At 37.4% G+C, this 22,096-nt stretch overlaps 1 protein-coding gene and 1 long non-coding RNA gene across 3 annotated transcripts; one reads left to right on the top strand and one right to left on the bottom strand.

Moving 5' to 3' along the window:
- Nucleotides 1–9,540: 9,540 nt before the first annotated feature.
- Nucleotides 9,541–12,123, top strand: LOC142529840 (protein NRT1/ PTR FAMILY 2.11-like). Its single transcript, XM_075635497.1, is given in 5 exon segments — nucleotides 9,541–9,790; nucleotides 9,967–10,184; nucleotides 10,464–11,023; nucleotides 11,094–11,619; nucleotides 11,621–12,123. Coding segments are annotated over 5 exon segments (1,755 nt in total). The 5' UTR covers nucleotides 9,541–9,714; the 3' UTR covers nucleotides 11,996–12,123.
- Nucleotides 12,124–12,903: 780 nt separating this feature from the next.
- On the bottom strand, nucleotides 12,904–15,988 carry LOC142530173 (uncharacterized). Of its 2 annotated transcripts, none has more exons than XR_012816048.1 (3): nucleotides 15,793–15,988; nucleotides 14,493–15,641; nucleotides 12,904–14,344 (listed from the first exon to the last, which is right to left on the bottom strand). It is a non-coding gene; the product is annotated as an uncharacterized LOC142530173 (long non-coding RNA). The 2 variants fall into 2 exon arrangements; XR_012816047.1 differs by having other exon boundaries at nucleotides 12,905–14,879; nucleotides 15,257–15,641.
- Nucleotides 15,989–22,096: the final 6,108 nt, after the last annotated feature.

The raw sequence follows: 22,096 nt of genomic DNA on the forward strand, positions 1-22,096 counted from the left end.
TACCTAGATGGTGGATGTTCTAGGAACATGATAGATCAAGCCAAACTACTATCCGACTTAATCCAATGTGAAGAGCCCAATACCACTATAACATCCCAGATTCGACGATTGTCCTCACTGTACCAAGACGGGTCTTTTCAACGTACTTATGTCCTCACTCACATGAACCCTGGGAAACTTCACAGGGGTTCATCCATCCAAAAATTGTCCAAAGTCAAGCACACTTAACTTTGGAGTTCTTATGTGATGAGCTACCGAAAAGAAGATGCACCTTCTTGATATGAGTAGTACATATCAAATCTTTTAAGCCCTCCTCAAATGCATAGTCCCATACTTGAACAGTTTTGGAATACCTCTCCTTCCGGTGTAAGATCAGTTCATTCATGTTCCCTCCGCCTAGAAGCCTGCCAGGAGGTGCTCATTGTCCGTGCAACCTCATGGCACCGGCGATCACCCCCCACCCTCTTCGGCCCGGGCCTCACATGTCCACCAGATTCCGCTTGGTTCGTCCCCGAACCACACCGTACTCGGAGAGGTCGGCTCTGATACCAACTGTAGTACCCCAGATTTGACGATTGTCCTCATTGTATCAAGACGGGTCTTTCCAGCGTGCTTATGCCCTCACTCACACGCACCTTGGGAAACTTCTTAGGGGGTCACCCATCCCAAAATTGTCTAAAGTGAAGCACACTTAACTTTGGAGTTCTTATGTGATGAGCTACCGAAAAGAAGTTGCATCTTTTATTCGGGAGCTCATCACATAGGAACTCCAAAGTTAACCGTGCTTGACTTGGGAAAATTTTGGGATGGGTGACCCCCTGGGAAATTTCCTATGTGCATGTGAGTGAGGATATAAGTACGCTGAAAAGATCCGTCTTGGTACAGTGAGGACAGTCGTCGAATCTGGGCGTTAGATATTCATTAATCACCTAAATCGGAAATCTCATATAAGTCGGCTATAAAAAAGAATGAAGAGTAGATGAATCAGAATGATCTAAACCAAGCTGACATAAACCAGACTGATGATATCCAAGCTGATGATAATCGAGGTGATAATAGCCAAACTTTTGAAAACCTGGCTCAAGGTAACAAGACCAAATAGAACTTAACTGATCATAATCCAATTAATACTGACAACAATCCACTTGGAACAAGCTAAAATTGGAGTAAGATTTATTCACCTTCACTAGTGGTTGGTAAACCCTTGTGCACATCTCATAAACATACAAAAAGTGATTAATGAATCTTGCATGATGTCTTTATTTCACAATTAGAACATCAATGAAACTTTATTATATAACAACTGGATTGAAGTTATGCATGATGAATTAAATCAATTTGACAGAAACATGGTTTGGTACTTGGTACTGAGATCATCTCATCATACAGTAATTGGAACCCGGTGGGTTTACATGAACAAACTGGATAAAAATGGTATTGTAATCAGATACAAATCAATACTGGTCGCACAAGGTTTCATACAAGAAGATGGAATTGACTTTGATGAGTCCTTTACACCGGTAAAGAGATTAGAAGCTATTCAAAATTTTCTTGCTTATATTGCTTATACAAAATTTAGAGTGTTTCAGATGGATGTGAATAATGCCTTCCTAAATGGACTATTCCATGAATGAATATATGTGGAACAACCTCTAGGTTTTGTTAATCATATTTTTCCCGATCATATGTTTAAATTAAACAAAGCATTGTATGGATTAAAACAAGCATCACATTCTTTGTATGAAACTCTTTCACAATTTTATTTGATCATGAATTTACAATAAGCTCCGTAGATAAAAAATTCTTCACATTTATTAAAATTTAATTTAAATCCATTAATCAAAGCTCTGCGATAAATTTGCTATTATGATGTAGGATAAGTTCTAGATGAGCATGATGGGTGAACTTAATTTATTTCTCGTACTGCAAGTTAAGCAGTTGGATACTGGAATCTTTGTCAGTAAGACAAAGTAATCGAAAAAAATAATTAAGAAATTCGGAATGAAATCTTGCTCAGCAGCAGAAACCCCCATGAGCTTATCAGTTAAGCTTGATAAAGATGAAGGAGAAATATAAGTTGAAGTAACATTGTATCGAGGTTTGATAGGTTCTTTATGGTACCTAACTACCAGTCAACCTGATATCATGTTTGTAGATTGTGTGCACATTTTCAGTATGGTCCAAAACAATATCATTACCCAGCTGCAAAAAACTTCTTAAATTTCTTAAAGGAACTCAAAATGTTGGATTATGGTATGCTAAAAACTCATCGTTCAATCTAGTTGGATATTTTGATGCAGACTATGTAGTATGTAAACTTGATAGGAAGGGTAAAAGCAGATCATGTTAGTTTCTCGTAGATCGACTATTTTTTTGGTTCAGTAAAAAGCAAACATCAATTGCTACTTCTACAGCAGAAGATGAATACCTAGTTGCTGAAAGCTGCTGTGCCCAAGTGCTATGGATTCAACAACTGAAAGATAATGAAATTGATTCCAAAGAATCACAAGTGCGATAGGCATTACGTACAATTCAGTTTTGCACTCTCGGAGTAATCATATTAACATTATTCATTATTTCATTCGAGATCATGTATTGAGGAATGGCATTAGATTGGAGTACGTCTCAACTGAACAACAAACATCAAATATCTTTATCAAACCTCTTAGGGGATAAGTTTTTTTATTTCATAAATATTTTAAAAGTTATTGATCTATCATGAATTCATGATTTTATTTGGAATACCGAATCATGAAATTCTACCAATAAGACAGTTGTCAGTTAATTTGATTATTAAACTAAACAGTTAGCCTCACGACCTAATTGATGGCAATAGTCTATGTCTGATTGATATTATCATTTAGTAGTGAATTTAATGATTTATTTAAATTTATTTTATTAATCATTAAGGGCGACTAAATTACTCAATTAATATTGTTATAGCTCCAAAATCTCAACAGAAGCATGAGACGTGCGCTGTCTATTACCAGGTCAAAAGTCGCACATGTTAAATCAATGTCCCTAAATTTTTCAGTTTGTCTTTGCATCTTCTTACTCAAAGCATATCTGCTCTCAAAATTTTTTTCTCTCTTTCACTTCGAAAATTGTCTAATTTTTATCTGTAAGATCTTATTTCAAAAATGGCCGCTCCAGCAACTCTTCTTATATCATGAATGCTCTCACAATCGATTTCGAATTAATTTATTCCGTGGAAGATGCTGCTGTCTCAAAAATCTTCAAGGTTGTTGAGTCATTTGGGCTCAAAAATTTTCTTAGTTCATCCTTGGACATCTACGTGGATGAGCTAAAAGGTTTCTATACAAGAGAGATAAAAACTGTAGTCGTTAATAAATTACAGCCTTCCAAATAGGAACTGGCCAATCCATGGTCATTGAAGATGGAAAGATAACGATGCCTCTAAGAGGGGACAGTCAGTTGATCGAGCAAGATTACTTTTTATACCACGATTCAGTTTCCCATTGAAGGATTAACTGACTTTTATAAAGTGCCTCAGTAAACATTTGAGGACATGAAACTGAAGTTCTTCGCTTCCAGTGGTCCTATCAAGACGTATGTGAAGAAAAAGAAGATGAAGTTGGAGTATCAAATTCTGGCTGATATGGTGGCCAAGTCAATTCTGGCAAAGTCATGCTCATTTGATGCATACACTACATAAAACTTTTTGGTGATGATAACCATTTCCGCAAGACTCAAAATTAATCAGTCAGTCATTTTATTCCAGATTTTGAAGAAAATTATTCAAATAAGAACAATCAGTCAAATTCTCCATCCCCTTGAGCAGATTGTTTGAAGACGCAGGAGCCTTGCTGAGCAACTCCGTAACTGTGCACAAGTTCTAGACTCTCACTACACCAAAAATTCTCTCTCTTAGAAGCTAAAGACACGCATTTAATATATCTACTACTAGGATGATGGTAATCAAGAAGAAAATCGAAGATGAACTGTCTACTACAAATAAACTACAAGCAAAGAAGGGAAGCAAGGAAACTGGATCCAAGCCCAAGAGGAATCTGATTATGCAATCTAGCGACTCTGAGGTAGCAATTCTTTTTCCTCATTCGAAAAAGTCTAGAACAACAAACATCATACACGTGCCTACACCAATAAAGGCATTACTTATCTCTTAGGTGCAAGCGGTCAAGGTCACTGAAGACCAGAGCTACTGAAGAGCCAATAGAAAAACTGAAACTGTTAGCTTTAGCAGCTCCAGCCAGAAAAATCAGCATGCCAACAGCTCTCCTTCCTTCAAGACCAACAAAAGAAGTAATCATTAGAGAACCATACAATTCACTAGGTCAAGATTGGTTTCAACCTTCTCCTCAGCCTTAGGAAAAGGAAAAGAGAAGTTCACCAAAGTTCAAGTCTCGGAATCATTATCACCAGTACATACACAAATAGATCTACAAACGGATGAGGTTAATGAATTCGTTGAAAAAAATATCAATTTTTTTTATGAATGAGTGAAATTCAGAACACTCACCTTTGCTAAAAAGTTGAAGAAGAAGGATGTACTGAAAAAATACATAGCACTGGAGAAGGTTGTTCTACAACAAGTCAAAACTGTGGTTATAACTGAAGATCTTTAACGTCGAGCTTATCTTCTGGATCTTCTAAAGATTCAAAAGCTGATAATAGTTTGTGCTTAACAGAGATAAAAATATGAATCTTTATATCCAACCACATTTGATGATATAGCAGTGATAAATCAACTGAATATGAATCTAGTTTCTCTACAGATGAAGGTCAAATTCTGGGAAAATGATCACAAACTATTTGAGCTAGTAGATTCCAAAGAACATAAAGTGACTGGATCATCATCTCAGTATGTCTCTGAGCAATCAACCGAATCTGACTCAAAGGAAGGCAAACTGCTTACTCAGCCATATCTTTTCATTTCTCCTCCTTTGAGGCAGATTACTTTTGCAAATGTTGAAGAAGTACAACAACAAAATGATGTTGAAGATGACATCCTACCGAGAGAGCGAATTTCTCTCCACATCTCTTTTGCCTAAGAAGACTTATGCAATTGTCTTTAATGCTGAAGTTATCCTAACTGAAGATGTACTCATGATTGAATATGATGAAGCTGTGTTTGTTAGAGGAATCATACAAGAAGTATTTGAAATGGCTATGACTAAGCAAGACATAAACTGAAGAAAAAAATTTGTCTGACTGTAGAATAAAATACTGAGGTACCTATCAACCAAATTAAATCAAGAGTCCTAGTGATCGGATAACAGTTGCTGCATCCAAAGAACTTCCAAGAATGGAGTCATTCTTTTCTGATTTGGTCTTAACTAATGGAACAACTCTGGATCAGATTAGCTCAAGTTTCATTGTCATCTTTTCCTCTATCACAATTTTTAAATGAGAAATCTGAATTGTAAGGTCCAGGAATTTAATTCATGTAACCTGAATACATGCAATTTATGATTTTACTTAATTAGGTGTTTAATTATTTTTATGCATAATTATTGCATGATATAATTTATTTATGAAATTTTAAAAGTTCATGCATTAAGGTTTCTAAATGTATTTCACGCTCGAACGAGGAACGGAGACCGGAAATTATCAGAAAAATTATTTTTATTACACAATTAATTTTATTAATTAATATAAGATGTTTTAAATATATTTTCAAGAAATGGGCTTTGTTGGATATTTGTATCCATCAGAGCATATTTTTAAGCGGTACACGAATTTTATCGAATCGGGAGACTTTTTGAGGGTTCGGGTAATATTTTCAAAAAGTTACCAAAACGAAATATTTTTCGGGAGTGTTTTTGGACTTGATGGGCCTATTTTTGAGCTTATTGGACTCAAAGCTCTTTTAATCCCTTTTAAATTAAAGTTAGGGCCCATTAGCTTAATTTTTATCTATTTAATTAACCCCTAAACTCCCCTAAACCTAAACATAAACTAAACAGCCGACACTCCCCTCCACTCAGAAATATCCTCTCATTTTCAGCAATCCATAGAAGCTAGGTTTCGGCCAAGTGCTTTTCTTGCAAGAAAAATTCCTCCGCTGCTTCTCCGACGCTCGTTTCTTCGATCTTCTTGCGCGAAATACATCAAGGCACGCACAGTACCTTCTTTTTCTCTTCATACACGCCATTAATATGCCGATAATTATGTGTGGTTCGAAAAAATTCATGATCTATCGTGTGTGTGCACTTTTATACAAGTTTGACATGGTTATTTCATTCTTTCACTGTGATGCTCACGTTTTTATGACTGTTTGCAAGGGGGCTGCCGAATTTTGGTTTCTTAGGGGCGTTCATGTTCTGTTTAAGCTGACATGGTGGTTTGAGGCTAGGGCTTGCTCGGTTCATGTTGAAGGCCGAAGGTCGTCGCTTGGGTGGCTAGGGTTTCCGATGTCATGGTGTAGGGTTAGGGCAGGCTCGATCGGGCAAGGGCTGGACCATGATGAGGCGCGATCCAGGAGGGTCCAACCGAGGCTAGGGGAGGTCCACACCCTATTTGTCTTGCCTTTAGAGCCGTCGGTATCATGGATTAGGGGTTGGCCTCATGTATGTGTCTTTTGGTGGCTAGCGGGTATAGGGAAGTTACGGGCTGCTTGAGGCTGTGGCTGTGGGTTTCAGCAGGTCCAGAGAGGTCCTAGGGTGGTCTAGGTGAGGTGGTTTAGTAGCTGGTTCCATTTGTTGTAGGCTAGGATCGAAAATGAGGAAAGTGTGGCAACTAGGATTTTGAATGGCAACCTGCAGAATTTTCCAGAAGCTTTCGGGGTCTGTTCGAGAGGTTAGGGGGTATGGTCTTGATGGTTTTAGGGCCTTTTAGAGATTTATAAGGTGTGGTAAAAAGTTGGGAAAAATTTGGTTAAGTTTCGAGTTGATTCGGGTTAAAACCGGGACTCCGGTTCAAGTTTTAAAACAAATCGATTAAGTTTTGAAACGAGCTCGAGTTTACGTCGAAAAAATACTTTTAATATGTTTTGTGACGTTTTAAGGAGTTTGGTAAACTTCAGGTCAAATTTTAGAGGTCCATGGGTAAAATGGTAATTTTGGGTTTTCAGGAGCAAAATGGTCATTTTGCACCCGGGGTTAGATTTTGGTCCTGGCAGCGTTCTGAGCACATTTTATAATGTTTTTAAATGTATATGCATCATGATTATGATTTTTATTTAATTACGAAAAATACGGTGCATGCTTGATTTCAAGAAAAAGTTACGTATATGCATGTTTTTATTAAGTGGTGAACATGATGATATTTTTGAAAGACGGGAGTTGGTTGTGACTGACGATGTATATGTATATGATGACATGAGATATTATGAGCTGAGGCCAAGGCTCAGTGGACGGGTAATGCTGTCGATGATGTCCCCGTCGACGAGTACCACAGTTATACGTAGATGGATCCATCGATGGAGCTGATACGATAGAGCTGATACGAAAGTTACAACTAATGTATTGAATTCAATTAAAAAGAAAATGTATACGTATATGATGACATGTTGAGACATGCTTTGACATGTTTGAGTTTATACGACACGTTTATCTTCATCCTTTTAAGTTCACGAAATATATGTTGAGTATGACATTTTCATTGATGTGTGTCATGTATATGTACTTGTTATTTCTGGTACATGTGTGTTGAGTCTTTAGACTCACTAGGCATGTGTGATGCAGGTGAGCATGATATTGAGGGGACTGGAGTTGCCGAACTCTGAGTAGGCATGCCTGGTGGGGCGACACGACCCGAGGACCACATGTTTTCCGCATTATGATTTATGAGATTTGAGAGGATATGAAAACTTTTATACGTTGATGATTTTAAGACTTTTATTCGTTTATATTTACGTATAATTTTGGATGAGTTTGATTATTTTAAACTGCAATATTTTTCTATTAAATATTTACGATTATTTTCAAATGTTATATTTTTCAGTAGAGCGCATGCATGCCAAACCCTTAAATGTTATTTCGAAAATGTGAGCTTTTTTTAAATTTTGCACTTTTAAATCAGTAGACGTTACATGAATAGCAAGGAAGCTTTGGAATTATTAAAAGATAAAATGCTCTAAGAAGTTTCGGATCTATCCAGGCATGATCGACATATTTAATCGATTGGAGTAGATAAAAAAAAGACTTAGGCAGCTACTGCTACTCATTTTTGGTGGGAAAATTCAAGCCAATAACTTTCAAATCTGCACCAAGATAGAATAAGTTTAAGAAAATTTTAATGAAAATATTAACGACGTCAGTTCCCAGTTAGCTTCAGTTCTTGCCTACCTCAAGCCATCTTCTGGTGTTGACAAAAAAGGGAAAATAAGAAGTCAACTGGCTCCATTCAGCCTAAATCTATTGATGTGTAGAAGAAGCCTACTAAAATGTACTCCAGTCAGTTTAGAAGATACTTCATGATGAACAATGTCTGTATATAGTCAGTCAAATAACTCAGTTGTATTTACGGTTGAAAATAATGAATTCAACATTGACATAATTTTGTCAAACACAAAAAATAGAAGAAGTTGGAACATTTTATATTTTGGTGATTTAACAAGAGTGTTGATCCAACGGATAATTACATGGCCTAATCTAACTGAATCAAAGAAGTAAAATTGAATATTCATTAGAAGAAATTTTCTAAAGAGTCTAACTTATTTTAGAGCCAGTATGATAAAACATAAAAAGGATACTGATAGCCAAAACGAATGTTAATTGATGAAACCTAACTAAAAGTGTATCTAATTAGATAAGTCAGTGAAAATCCAAACATTCCTTGAAGAATCGGTATAATCAGTGATAAAATATCAGAGCCCAGCTGAAATAATGGATAAAGTTTTCCGCACCAACAAACACTGAATCTTAATAGAATGTCAGGTTCTTGCGCACAACCAGGACATGTTAGAAAGGAAGATGACATGACAACAACGACATCTGTACTTGGAAATAAATATATTATTTTGAAAAAATTACCGTTGCAGATCAAGCTATAAATAGATCAGTTGAACAAGCTCTAAAGGTTACATAATTACACAATCAATCTCTGAAATTTTGAAAGCCAACTGATCTTCTATGAAAAAGCTCTCTTCGAGCCAAATTGAAAAGCCAACACATATTGATAAGTTATTATATGATAATTGTAGCGATCAAATTTTTTCTTAGAATTTCCTTGTAAAATCTGTTTTAATTGAGAGTTAGAAGTCTTACTACTCGTATCATTTTAGATCGAAGTTTACTAAGAATTTCAGTTATGTATTGTGAGATAAATTTATTCACCACCTCTAGATATTCCCCGTCCTAACAAAACAATTGAATTAAACCGCGCATATATAAAATAAATATTCGTTGAGCATTAAACCGACATGAGGATATGCTCCAACTCCCAATCGTAGTGCTACTATACACTGTATTAAACCACAGTAAAAACCATATAATATAAATATAAGATAAATACCCGTGAAGCATTAAGCCGACACGATTATACATTTATATGCTCCAAATCCAATCAAATTGCTGATATATAATATTATTTTTCTTGTTGAAAAGCCAAATCGTAGTTGACTTGAGAGTATATTATTTTCTTTATATAAGTGCTTGACATCCCTTGCCACCAACATGCAATTCAAGGAGCACAACTCCCTTGGAAAAAAAAGTTCTGCTGCTAAAAAGGGAAAGCTCCCATCTCCAAATATATCTTCTTCTTCTTGTTTTCCCTTCCTGCAAGGTGAAAATGGAGAAAAATGAGGTTTCCTCCACCGGAAAAGAGCCAAATTATAGAGGGGTCAAAGCTATGCCTTTTGTTATAGGTAATATGTATGTTATGACTTTTTTCCTTGATGTGTACAATTTTTAGTTTCATTTGTGATCAATTCTCAAGTTTCTTGGAGTTTGACATGGATTTTCTTTAGTTTCGTTTGTCATGAATACTCGAGCCGAGTTTCTTGGAGTTTTTTGACAGAGATTTCTTGGCTGATTTTTGCAGGAAATGAGACATTTGAGAAGCTTGGTACAATCGGGACTTCTTCTAATCTTTTAGTGTACTTGACGACTGTGTTTCATATGAATTCAATCACAGCAGCGAATGTGGTCAATATCTTCAATGGAACTTGCAATTTCGGAACATTGGCCGGAGCATTCCTATGTGATACTTATCTTGGCAGATACAAGACGCTTGGCATCGCTTCAATCTCCTCTTTTCTGGTATTTATCAGAAACTAGAATTTGGTTGGAGTGTGACGAGTCAAATAAATAGTAGATGATTCGAACAACTATCGAGTTCGAGTTGAGTTTGAGTAACCCGAGTTCAATCTTGAATCGAATTGGGGCGTCGTTTATGCCTCAAGATGATGTTGAATCTTTGGTGTAACAAAGTAAAACTAATCCAAATAGACTGTAAAAAAGTGAATGTTTTAAGTGATCAAAAGTTGAAAGTTTGCATTAATGATGACTAGAAAATTTGATGAAATTTACTGGTTGCAGGGTATGCTGATGCTAACCTTAACAGCAGCATTTACGAACCTTCATCCCGCGGAATGTTCGACGCAACCGAACCTTAAATGCATCGGAGCTTCTTCGGGGCAGCTCGTTTTCCTGTTCACCGCATTCCTGCTCCTGGTCATCGGCGCCAGTGGGATTCGGCCCTGCAATCTCGCCTTTGGGGCGGACCAGTTCAATCCCAATACGGATTCCGGCCGAAGGGGGATCAATAGTTTCTTCAACTGGTACTATTTCACCTTCACTTTCGCCATGATGTTGTCCCTCACGGTGATCGTTTACGTGCAATCGAATATGAGTTGGGCGATCGGGTTGGGGATTCCCGCGTTTATGATGTTACTGTCGTGCTTTTTCTTCTTCGTGGGGACGAGGATTTATGTGAAAGTGCTGCCGGAAGGTAGCCCGTTTACTAGCCTCGTGCAGACGCTCGTGGTTGCGTTTAAGAAGAGGAAGCTGGAGCTACCGGAGCGACCATGGTGTTCTTTGTTTAATCATGTTGATCCCTGCTCCATGAATTCTAAGCTTCAGTATACAGATGAATTGAGGTAAAATAAATTTGTGGGCATTTTCAAGTTTAGATCTTTTGGTTAATGTGCTTAGAAAAACTGTGTTCAGGTTTTTGAACAAAGCAGCAATTATAACTCCGGATGACACAAACAATCCCGATGGATCCGTAGGCAATCCCTGGAAACTCCGCAGCGTGCAGCAAGTCGAAGAAATTAAATGCGTGATTCGAGTTATTCCCATCTGGTTAGCCGGCATGATATACTATATTATCCTAGCCTTGATGCAAACCTACCCAGTCTTCCAGTCCCTGCAATCCGATAGGCGTTTAAGCACCGGAAAGTTCAAGATTCCGGCAGCCTCGTATAATGTCTTCACCATGCTAACCGTCACTCTATGGATCCCGATATACGACAGAATCATAGTCCCGTTTCTTCGAAGAATCACAGGGAAAGAAGAAGGCATCACAATGCTGCAAAGAATCGGATTCGGACTACTTCTCGGAGTGCTCACAATGGTTATATCAGGTCTGGTGGAGGATCACAGACGGACATTGGCTGTCACTCGTCCCACATTAGGTGTTCTTGGACAGAAGGGCGCAGTCTCGTCTATGTCAGGTTACTGGCTCGTCCCTCAGCATGGTGCTGGCAGGGGTATCTGAGGCGTTTGCCGTGATCGGGGAAATCGAGTTCTTTTACAAGCAGTTCCCGGAGAACATGCGGAGTTTCGCTGCCGGGTTCTTGTTTAGCGGTTTCGCGATATCGAGTTATATCACGAGCTTCTTGATTTCTGTGGTTCATAAGGTGACAAGGGTTGGGGGAAATAGGAATTGGCTGGCGGAGGATTTGAACGAGGGGAGATTGGATTATTTTTACTACATGGTTGCTGGTATACAAGTGGTGAATATGGGGTATTTCTTGATTTGTGCCAAGTGGTATAAGTATAAGAGGGTTGAGAGTAATGATAATGATGTGGCAATGGAGAAGATTGATCATAAAAAACATGTTGTTTAGATCACAATTTTTAAGTCATTTTAGCTTAAACAAGTAGCAATTAATCTATATAGATATATTAAGCAAATATATCTTCTTTTCTTGTCTCGTGATCTTATAATTAATTATATTATTTCAATTTCACATTATATATGCGTATATGCAGTAAATATGCAATCGATTTCGTTACAAATAATAGGACTTGATAATTTTTAAAAATGGTCTCCTGTAGTATTTGGTTAACTATTTTTGAAAATCGACGACGAATATGTCTTGACAATTGGTATCAGAAGATGGAAAAACGGACACATTGTTTTTTTATCACACGCATTATCAAAAATTTGGAAAGAAAGACATGTGCAACATAACGTAGAAGTGCTGTTCGAGTAGCACACGTTCTTGTTGTATCTTTTGGGTTTGGAGCGTGGCTCCTACTAGGACATGTCTTGTTGATAAGTTCTATATAACAATGTATGTTTTCGTAAAAATAAAACATGATAAATTAAGGAGAGAACATTCTATCTGAAACAAAAGAACCAATTGGTGTGTGTTATATTATATTCTGATCATAGTAAATATTATATATTATACATAAAAAATACACGAGATGTTGAATGTCGTGCCTAGTACATGATAATTAATATCACATCCAATGAATTGAGATTATTTTATAAACCAACCTTCACATTTGTTGGGATTCGAAATGTCAGGTTAAATGAATTTAATGTACTTTCCCTAACGAGATTATTTTATAAACCAACCTTCACATTTGTTGGGATTCGAAATGTCAGGTTAAATGGATTTAATGTACTTTCCCTAACGAGTAATTCTCCATATTCTTGTTTTTGGACAGGAAACGCTTGTGATCTTTGTTACAATATTTTTTAATCAAATCATAAAATTTTCATGTTAATATATGGCATAAGAGTGGGAAAGAAAAACAAATTGAGCAATAGTATGTGCAATTTTATTTTGTTGATTTACGCATGTGAAACAACTTAATTTCTCGAAAGTGACTCAATAAGTATCTAAATTCTGTGACAATCGCACTATTGTAACTACGATCTTCCTCCGAAGAAGTGATTGCTTGCACCGCCAAGACTGAGTCGATAAAGATTTGTTAAATTGTTAATCCTCGTTCTTGCACCAATCTAAGGCCCTCCCGTATCGCGACTAATTCTGCATAAAAAATCGTAGGATGCCTGGTCGATTGCATAGTGTTTAATGTTATTATTGTACGCCGCATCAGCGTTCACTTTTAAAAGGTTAGGTGGAGGAGCAGACCACCTTGTCGATGAGCCAATGGTACTGTCTCGAGGGGCTGTGAGTACAGATTCCCGGCCTTCTGGAATTCCTAGAGCAGCGAGACACTTCAATCTACCGAAATACATATCACATTGCTCTCCTTCCCATGCACAATTCTGGTCCTCTCATGCCACATAGCCCAGGACCTCATTACGAAGACTTCAAAGGCCTTCCTATCTACTGCCCCTTTCATGCAAAGAAATATATCAACAATATCAAGAGGTCTTGTCTTATTGAGAATTTTCCAATCACCAAAACAGTGCATGCTCGGTTGAACCATCGCCACAGCTACACAGTGAGCAAGCATCAATCAGTAGAACATGGTGAACGAGCGGATTTCTTGCTGTTGGGATAATGTTTATAGAACTCGCCACCAAAAAATTCCGACTTTAGGGGAAGTAGATAAACCCCCAAATGTAGCTCCACTGTTTGGATTGAACTGACTAACAATGGCTTGGAGATTCATAAAATCCAATCTCTACTTTATATCCATATATAACCGAATATTTCTCCTTGGAGTCATATGACCAAAATCTCGAATCCTTTTGTTGTATTTTGGGCTGTGGGATGGTTAAGATTTCATGTGCAATATATGAAGCAAAGGTTGTTTGCATCAAAGGTTTGTTCTATGCACCATTTACCATATGCTGACGACTATCAGTGATAAATTTTTTTTGCATATGTGACCGAAGATCAAGAATCTAACAATGCACCCTCATTTAAAATTCGTAGGGCCTATTACATTTCAAAATTTCTGAAAAAAGAAAGCAGGCATACCATCCGGGCCAGGAGCTTTGTCGGGTGCATATGGAATAATGCTTTTCCTAACTTCGTCTGCTGAGAACAGCGCACATAAATATGAGTTCGACGTCTGGTCAATAATTGGCTCGATACAGTCCATCACTTGACTCATATCATTATCTGAAGAGTCTTGCGATATGAATTGATGATGACCGGGCGAATTGGGCTTGAAAAGGGTAGGCAATTGCACAAGGTCGGACTACTTCCTAACTTGATATATTGGATCTTGGATGGGTGATATCCGGGCTCTGATATATCTGCACTCTGAAGATACCAGAAATCGTTAGTAGGGCGTCGGAAGGTTTTTTGGCGTAGCCACTCCGACGTTCAAGTCAACCAAATGATTTATGGTAAGATAATGTATATTTGTTGCACAAGAATATATATCTGAATGAAATAATATCAAATAAACCTGGTATATATAGGAGAGAAGTCAATGGTGACCTTGTTTTCAGTGTCCAGCTACTACTCATGTCGAGATGGTTGCCCATGCTTTGTTCACTAACATTGTTAAGTCTGACAACCTATACTTACTTCGATCTAGTCACATCATCCATACATACGCCGAAAGACCTCCTAATGATGATCTAGTCATGGTGCCCTATACCTGCGATCTTGGAGATGACACCTGTACTGGAGCGTCCCAAATAACCTTGATGTATAGCACTGTTTCCTAGTTATACTACCCGAGCTCCCACTACCCGGGCTTAGTACAACTTGGGTCCTTCTGAGCACTGGGCCGGATCTGCCCGAGTACTGGATATTTCCAAGGGACTATCAAGCTCCTTATCAAGCTAGTCTATATACACATCGAATAATAAATATATAATATATATTATTTTTCTCGTCTCTACAGTGGGAGGGCTATAATGAGAAATATATTTAATATCAATTTAGGAATGATGAATTTGACAAAAGACACGGCTCTAATCCTCTGAGCTACAGGCCCCACCCCGTCTCCACTGGATCATGTTCCCGGGAGTACCCTCAGAAAAATGAACCTTTCCTCTCCCCATCCATTACGGGTTAAGAAGATGTGAAAGAGCGTTTATCTCTATAAGAACGTGCGTTCCGAGGTGTGAAGTGGCAGAGAAGAGATGTCATAATTGGGGTTTTGAATAAGACGACCTTCTTATTTTTCATTTTTTTCGTTGAAAAAGTAATAAGAACGGCTACCTTATTTGGCACGAATCTTTTTCGAAGTTTGTGACCATTGTAGTTCGGAATATAACACTTTATCTCCAAGAAATTGGCATTATTCACCGTTACATTTTTGATCAAGCTTGCACCCTAACACTATATCATTGGATTAAACCAAAAATAAACACAAAATTAAAACAAGCCTCTGGAAAGGAAGCTTCCTGATCAAGAGCTCGGTACTCTTTTGGTACTTACGGATTTCACTACATGAGATATCAGTGTGCTTGTCAATCTTTACTCTTTACACAACAGATAGTGCTACCCGGAGGAAAGCGATAACTCACCGAAGAGCAACAGTACCAGGACGGTAAAAATGTGGCTTTTTCACTCCACCAGTGGTTGGAGCAGACTTACGGGCAGCCTGGTCCGGAAAATTATACCAAATCAAAACATAAAGATCCCGATACAAACAAAGTATCAATAACACAGATCAATACCCGTAACGCTCTTTGATCGCATTAAACCAAAAAAGAAACACAAAATTCAAACAAAAACAGGGTAAGAAAGAGTACCAGCGCTACACGAAGTCGGTGGATCTTTCTGGAGATCCTTGAGCTCCTTCAAAATCCGCTTCGAAGCCATTCAACAAATCGTAATCTCCGATCTGGTAACTGTAATTCAGACTAAAAAGAAGAGGCAACAAAGGGAAAACGAACCGGTGGATCTTCTCTTTGTTTAATAAACGCTTTGGGGCTTAGCAATTTTTTTTTAAAAATAAAACATCGGTTTTTAAACAAACTTTTGTTAAATAAATGAAAATTCTTAGTGTAATAAAAAACGGTCGTCGTAGATAAAAAAAATTAGATAGAGAACAATTTTAAAAGAAAATGTTGTCTTAATGTAAAAAAAAGACACTCATAGATAACAATTTCAACAGTCATATCATTGTCATACATAAATAATCGCTAATAGACAACAGTTTTATCGAGTCGTTGTCGTTGATGCAAAAAAATACATAAAAGACAACGTTTTTTTTCCAAAACCGATGTCTATAGCATAAAAAAGACAAGTTTTATTTAAAACCGTTGTTAAATATAAAAAGACAACATGTTTGATTTAAAACATCGTCTTTTAACCGATGTGTATGAACAAATTCTTTGTAGTGTTGACAAAGTTGAATGGAAAATATCACTTGAGGTAACTATGTATTGAGGCTTAATAGGTTTTTTTTATTGTACCTAACTGTAAGTCGACCTGCTATAGTATTTACTCTTTATGTGTGCTCGGTTTTAGTCTCGCCCTAAGCAATCTCATTAATTAGTTGTCAAACGAATTCTTAAATATCTTAAAAGCACACAAAATAAGAGTCTATGGTATGCTAAAGACTCTTTTTTTGATTTAATTGACTATTCAGATGCAGATTATGTAGGGTGCAGCCTGATCAAAAAAGTACCAGTGGATCATGCCAGTCTCTAGGAGATAAAGTGTTAGAATTGATAAGTTTTAGATTTTGACAAACTGACCAGTAACTGATCAGAAGACCTAAACGGAAAGAACGTAACTGAACTGAAAGAGACTTATCAAACTTGATGGATCAAGTAAAACTAAAGCTAACAAATTAAAATTCTCAAAGGAATTAATTGAAATGTCCCTTACTTTTTAACTTTAAAATCCTACTAATTTTTTTTGTAATCATAAAATTCGAAAGACTTATTTAAAATAACCCAACCGTTAAAAATCTCAAATGCATAAAAGTCCTTAAAGTTTCAACCACCAAAATCAAACATCAATTTTAAAAATAATCCAAAACTAAACTTCAAAATAAAATGTAAAATCTCTAAATAAATAATCCTCAAAATCTTTACGTATAAACTTTAAATACTAATAAGTGCGGAAAATAATGTTCATCGGGAGTGTACTGTCGGACTTGATCAACTCAAACGTTAGTGCCTCCCTCAAAATCGTCCACACCTGCAACCATAAAAACCTAGCGAGTCTAATGATTCAGCACTTTCTAACTATACGTAGCAAATAATATATATACAGGCACATGCATTAAAATCATATTTTTATTTAAAATAAGCTAGCATAAATCTATAAGCGTAAATAAATTATAAATCATTAAATCGTAAAGCTTTCCATCATCGTATATCATTTTGGATGAAGTTCGATCATTGAAAGTGACTAGCTGTAATCGTATCAACATGAGGTCAACTGTTCAGTCTTAGCACACAAATGTACATGGGGGCGGGGCGTCAGCAACTTTCGTCAAGCCAAAAAGTTTAAATACGATCGTTGGGTTCTCTCTGGGGGCTTCCGTAAACGGGCTACCTCAAGGGCCTTTTCCCTCACGATATCCCCAATCATATCATATCATATCATATTTGTCACAGTCAATTCAAATCTTTCAAAATATTTTCTTTTTCTTTTATTTATAAAATATCGTATCCTTCAAAACTAGAAAATTACATTTTTTTTCAGGAACAATCGTACATCCTTAGCATATATCTTAAAAATATCATATTTTCATCATAAGCATTTTAAACTATCATTTATCATGCATTATGATTCTTCGGGACACCGCCAGACCTTTCGTACAACACGAGACGTAAAATGACCATTTTACCCCTGGACTCCAAAATTTCCGATTTTGAGTTTTTCTTACTTTTATTGACTCGAGCCTATTCCAAATCATCATATAAGCTTAAAATTAACATTTAAAATTTTTTTAGACGTAAACCCGAGCCTTTCGATGTATTTATTATTAACTAAACTATAGAGCATTTTAAACCCGAACAAATTCAAAACATAATATTTTCTTCTCAAATTTTAAATATAATCATTTCATACCTAAACTACCCATGTGACCCACGAACCAACCCCCATGGACCACGGTTCGAACCCATACATTTCCCCTTAGCCAAAACCAAAAACTAGTCCTATATCGAGCCACGTTTTCCTACAAACCTGAGCCACCCTCGAGCCACCATGGACCAGACCCTACTGGACCCTACTTGAACCATACTAGACCAGCCCTAACCGAGTCGCTCACCACCTCCGTTCAGAAAACAAGCCGCACGCCCTAGCCTCTCTTCCCACGACTCGCGGGCCTCCCTTCTTCGAACCCCTAGACAACCAGCACCTAGTCCTCCCTGAGCCAACCCTTTAGCCCCTGCCTATGACCCTGGATCAAGTCTACAGCCCGCACACATCTTCTTTTACCATCAAGCCGTGCGCGGCCCCCATGGTTCCCTAGGGTTTGCACATTGCTTCTCCTCACCGAGCCATGAGTCCAGCGTGTCATGGTCTTTTCCTAGCGTCGATTCACAGCCAGTAAAGGTCCTTGCACATGCCCTGGTACAGCTGCCCCTTAACCGAGCCATCAAGCCCCTTGGAATAACCTAGAAATCTCTAGGTTCGACTTCCCTTAGCCTTGCATGTTTCCAGCCTATGTTCTTCGTGTTTCCAGCCTATGTTCTTCGCTTATTCGACTCTCTTTTACGACCCATAAACGTCTCTCATGGGCAGCATGTCCTTAGGATTCATAATACATAACATACATGCATTGAAACATCGAATCTTTGAAAAATACACGTCTAGTGTTAAATAATTTTGATCTAAATATTTTTCGTGCTTCAAATATAAATCATGCATATTATGGATTGAATGGTGCAAAAAGAAGGTTTTAAAGCGTGCCTTAACGTTAAAAACACTCGAATATTCGATCGTTGTTGTGGGTTGCGAAGAAGGACAAACTGGGACGAAATCCCGTGAACTTTGCTCTCAAATTTTCGAATTTAGTGTGTGTGGTGTGTGCAAAATTTCGGCTGCTAGGAGTCCCAAGAACCCTAGTTTTTCTTTTTAGTTTTTGAAAATTAGATGTTGAATGCTAGGGTCTTTAAGGCTTTTAAGTTTAGGAATAATTAAGTTCAATAATCTTAGGTAAATTAGGCCCATTAAAATCTTTTTAATTGTAAAATAAAATTCTACAAAAATTTGTTTTCAAAAATAATAATATTTGGCCTTTAAAAATCTTTCGTTTGACTAAAACCAACTGTGAGAACCCAAGATTTTACGATTCGAATCAAATCAAGTAAGTAATATAGACATGGAATTTAACTCAAACTAAGCTCAAAAATGTTTGTTCTAACTAAATAACTTGAATGATTACTTAGATTTTCACTAAACTTAACTCGAGGAAGCAACTTCAAAGCTCGGGGATTAGCTCAACCGGAAGTCAAGCTACAAGTAACCACATCTATCGAAGTATTGTCACGGGAGGAGTAAAACCCCAGCTCAAGGATTCGATCTTTCAGCTCAAAGTAGCTCAACCAAGTTTGTCCTAAAAAGGCCAAAAAGGGAGCTATAAGTTGAGCTAAGGTTTGGACAAATTAAATATGCAAGAAATAATCAATGAAGAAGCTAAGGGTTAAGACAAACTTAATTTGCATGGGAGTTTGGATAATCATCCTAGAACTCGAAGAATGCATGGGAGTTTGGATAATCATCCTAGAGCTTGAGGAATACATGAATCTTTGAACCAAAATAATGAGCAATCAAGCCTTTCTTGTTGACCAAGATTTCGGCCATGATGGGGCTAGGTGGAAGGGTTTTTCTTGCCTATAAATACTACATGCTAGACTTCAAAACTTACACCAAAATTTCCCCTCAAAACACCAAAATTTCGGCCCACTCCCCTTCATCAAACCTCTCCAAAATTTCGGCCAAGCTAAGCAAGGAAGAGGAAGGAATTTTCGTGCAATCAAGTGCGGAAACTTTGCGTCAAAGTTCTGCCGGATCGAAGACAGCATTTGTCAAGGTTACATCGAAGTGCTTCCCGATTTTCGACAAGAAACTTCCTACAAAAAAATCAGTAAGTGGGCTTTTGTTTTACGTATCTTCTTTCTATTTTTAAACCTTGATATAGATAACATGACATGCATGTTGGTATGTCTTTTTCGAAAATATTGGTTTGCTCCGTTTAAAAATTCGATCGATTATGTTTTCTTGCTATGCTTCGAATTCTTTTGATTCCGCTGTACATGTCTAAAAGTCTGAACTCTGAGAAATCTGATAAGTTCTGTATGTTACCTCTGAACTCTTTGTTACACTGTTGCGAGTCAATTTGAAATGATATGAGAATTGTGATTCTGTCTGGCCCCCAATGGTGGGTGTAAAACCATTTCTGTTTGGCCCCCAATGGTGCGTATAAAACCATTTCTGTCTGGCCCCCACCGGTGGGTATAAAATCGAGTTCTGGTCTCACCCCTTAGAGGAGTAACATATTGGGGACACTTTGACCATGGAAATTAGATGAGTAACAGTGTTCTGTTGGTTATAATCTGATCTGTTTTTGAACCGTTCTAAAAAATCTGATTCGTTCAGAATTATCTGTCACATATTTGTTCATTTCGATATGATAAGTTAAAGTTATTAAGATTTGAAAGATTGTTAAAGAACTGTTTTAAAGAATTAAGTTCTATATGTATTTTTGGAATCGATCGACCCCCACTTGCTGAGTGTTTTCCCAAAAACACTCACCCCCTTACAATTTCAGATAAAAATGAAGAACAAATAAATGAGGAGGAGCAGGAAGCTTTCTGGGGTTGGTGATCGATGATCAAGAGCAAGAATCAAGTTATCCCTTTTGTTTAAGTTTTCCGCATTTCGCAACTCTGATGTATTTTATTTCATTGTCATTATAAGACAATACTTTATTTATGAAAAAGATTGGTTTGATTTGATACGAGGCTTTATTGTTTGCAATATAATTGTTAAACAATGCCGGATGTCACCGACGCTTCGGACTTGGGACGTGACATTTAAGTGGTATCAAAGCCACCAGGTTCATAATCCCGCTGGGATTTTGATAGACAAAATTTGGCGAAGTCCAATTTTGGCAAAAAGCCTAGTGTATCTCAGTTTGAGTCCAACTTTCACCTGTTCTTGAAGTCTAACCTTCTACTGTTTCCTAAATTTTGAATAGACTTCAAAGATCTATCCCTTCGATCATTCCACAAACTCTGAGCATCAAAAATTTTCCACGACAACTTTGTTTCTACTATTTGTGCCTTTCTATCCTTAATACAATTCTGATGCTTTACTTTTGATTTTTATCCTAGGAAATGGCTGCTCCACGTACTCGCGCTCAGGCTGCCCTTCGCATGCGTCAGCTTATGATTGATAATCAGACTAGGGAGATCGCGACTTTGAAAGCGCAAATAGCCAAGGAAAGATTGGAGAAACAAGAGCTTAGTGAGGTTAGACACATACTTGAGACTGATGTACAACGATTGACTCATCATCTGGACTTGGCGAAGAGCCAGCTGTTGCAGATACCGACCGATTCCGTTCGCATCACACGTTTAGTTGCACTTAACAGGGATTTATTGGAAAAGTAGAGATAGAGCGAGGACATGCTGCTCAGGCCCGTCAGCGCCAGGAGGAGTACAACGCCAGGCAGGATCGGTACATTTCGAAGCTCCACAGCGCTATGGGCAGACTTCAGGATCAGAATAACTACCTACATTTGGTGATAGAGAACATGGAGGAAGAGGAGGTAGCACCGATGGAGGTGGCCGGAGACGACAGTGCCAGCGACAGCGACGGCGGAGAGATGTTCGATTAGATTAGCATTATATTAAAGTATCTGGATTGTAATAAACTTGTGACTAAGAAAATAATATGTGTACCAAACTATTTTTAAACTTTCTATTATTGCATATTAAAGAATGGATGAGTATCTTATTTTAATGTTTTTATAGGAAACCAACATGGACTTTCAAAGCATTATAAATGAACTTCAGAAACAACTTCAGGAAAAGGAGTTAGAAATTAAAACACTGAAAGAAAAGAATGATAAACTTGAGAGAGATA

Source organism: Primulina tabacum, chromosome 16 (genome assembly GCF_025594145.1).
Source record: "Primulina tabacum isolate GXHZ01 chromosome 16, ASM2559414v2, whole genome shotgun sequence".
Classification (NCBI taxonomy): domain Eukaryota; kingdom Viridiplantae; phylum Streptophyta; class Magnoliopsida; order Lamiales; family Gesneriaceae; genus Primulina; species Primulina tabacum.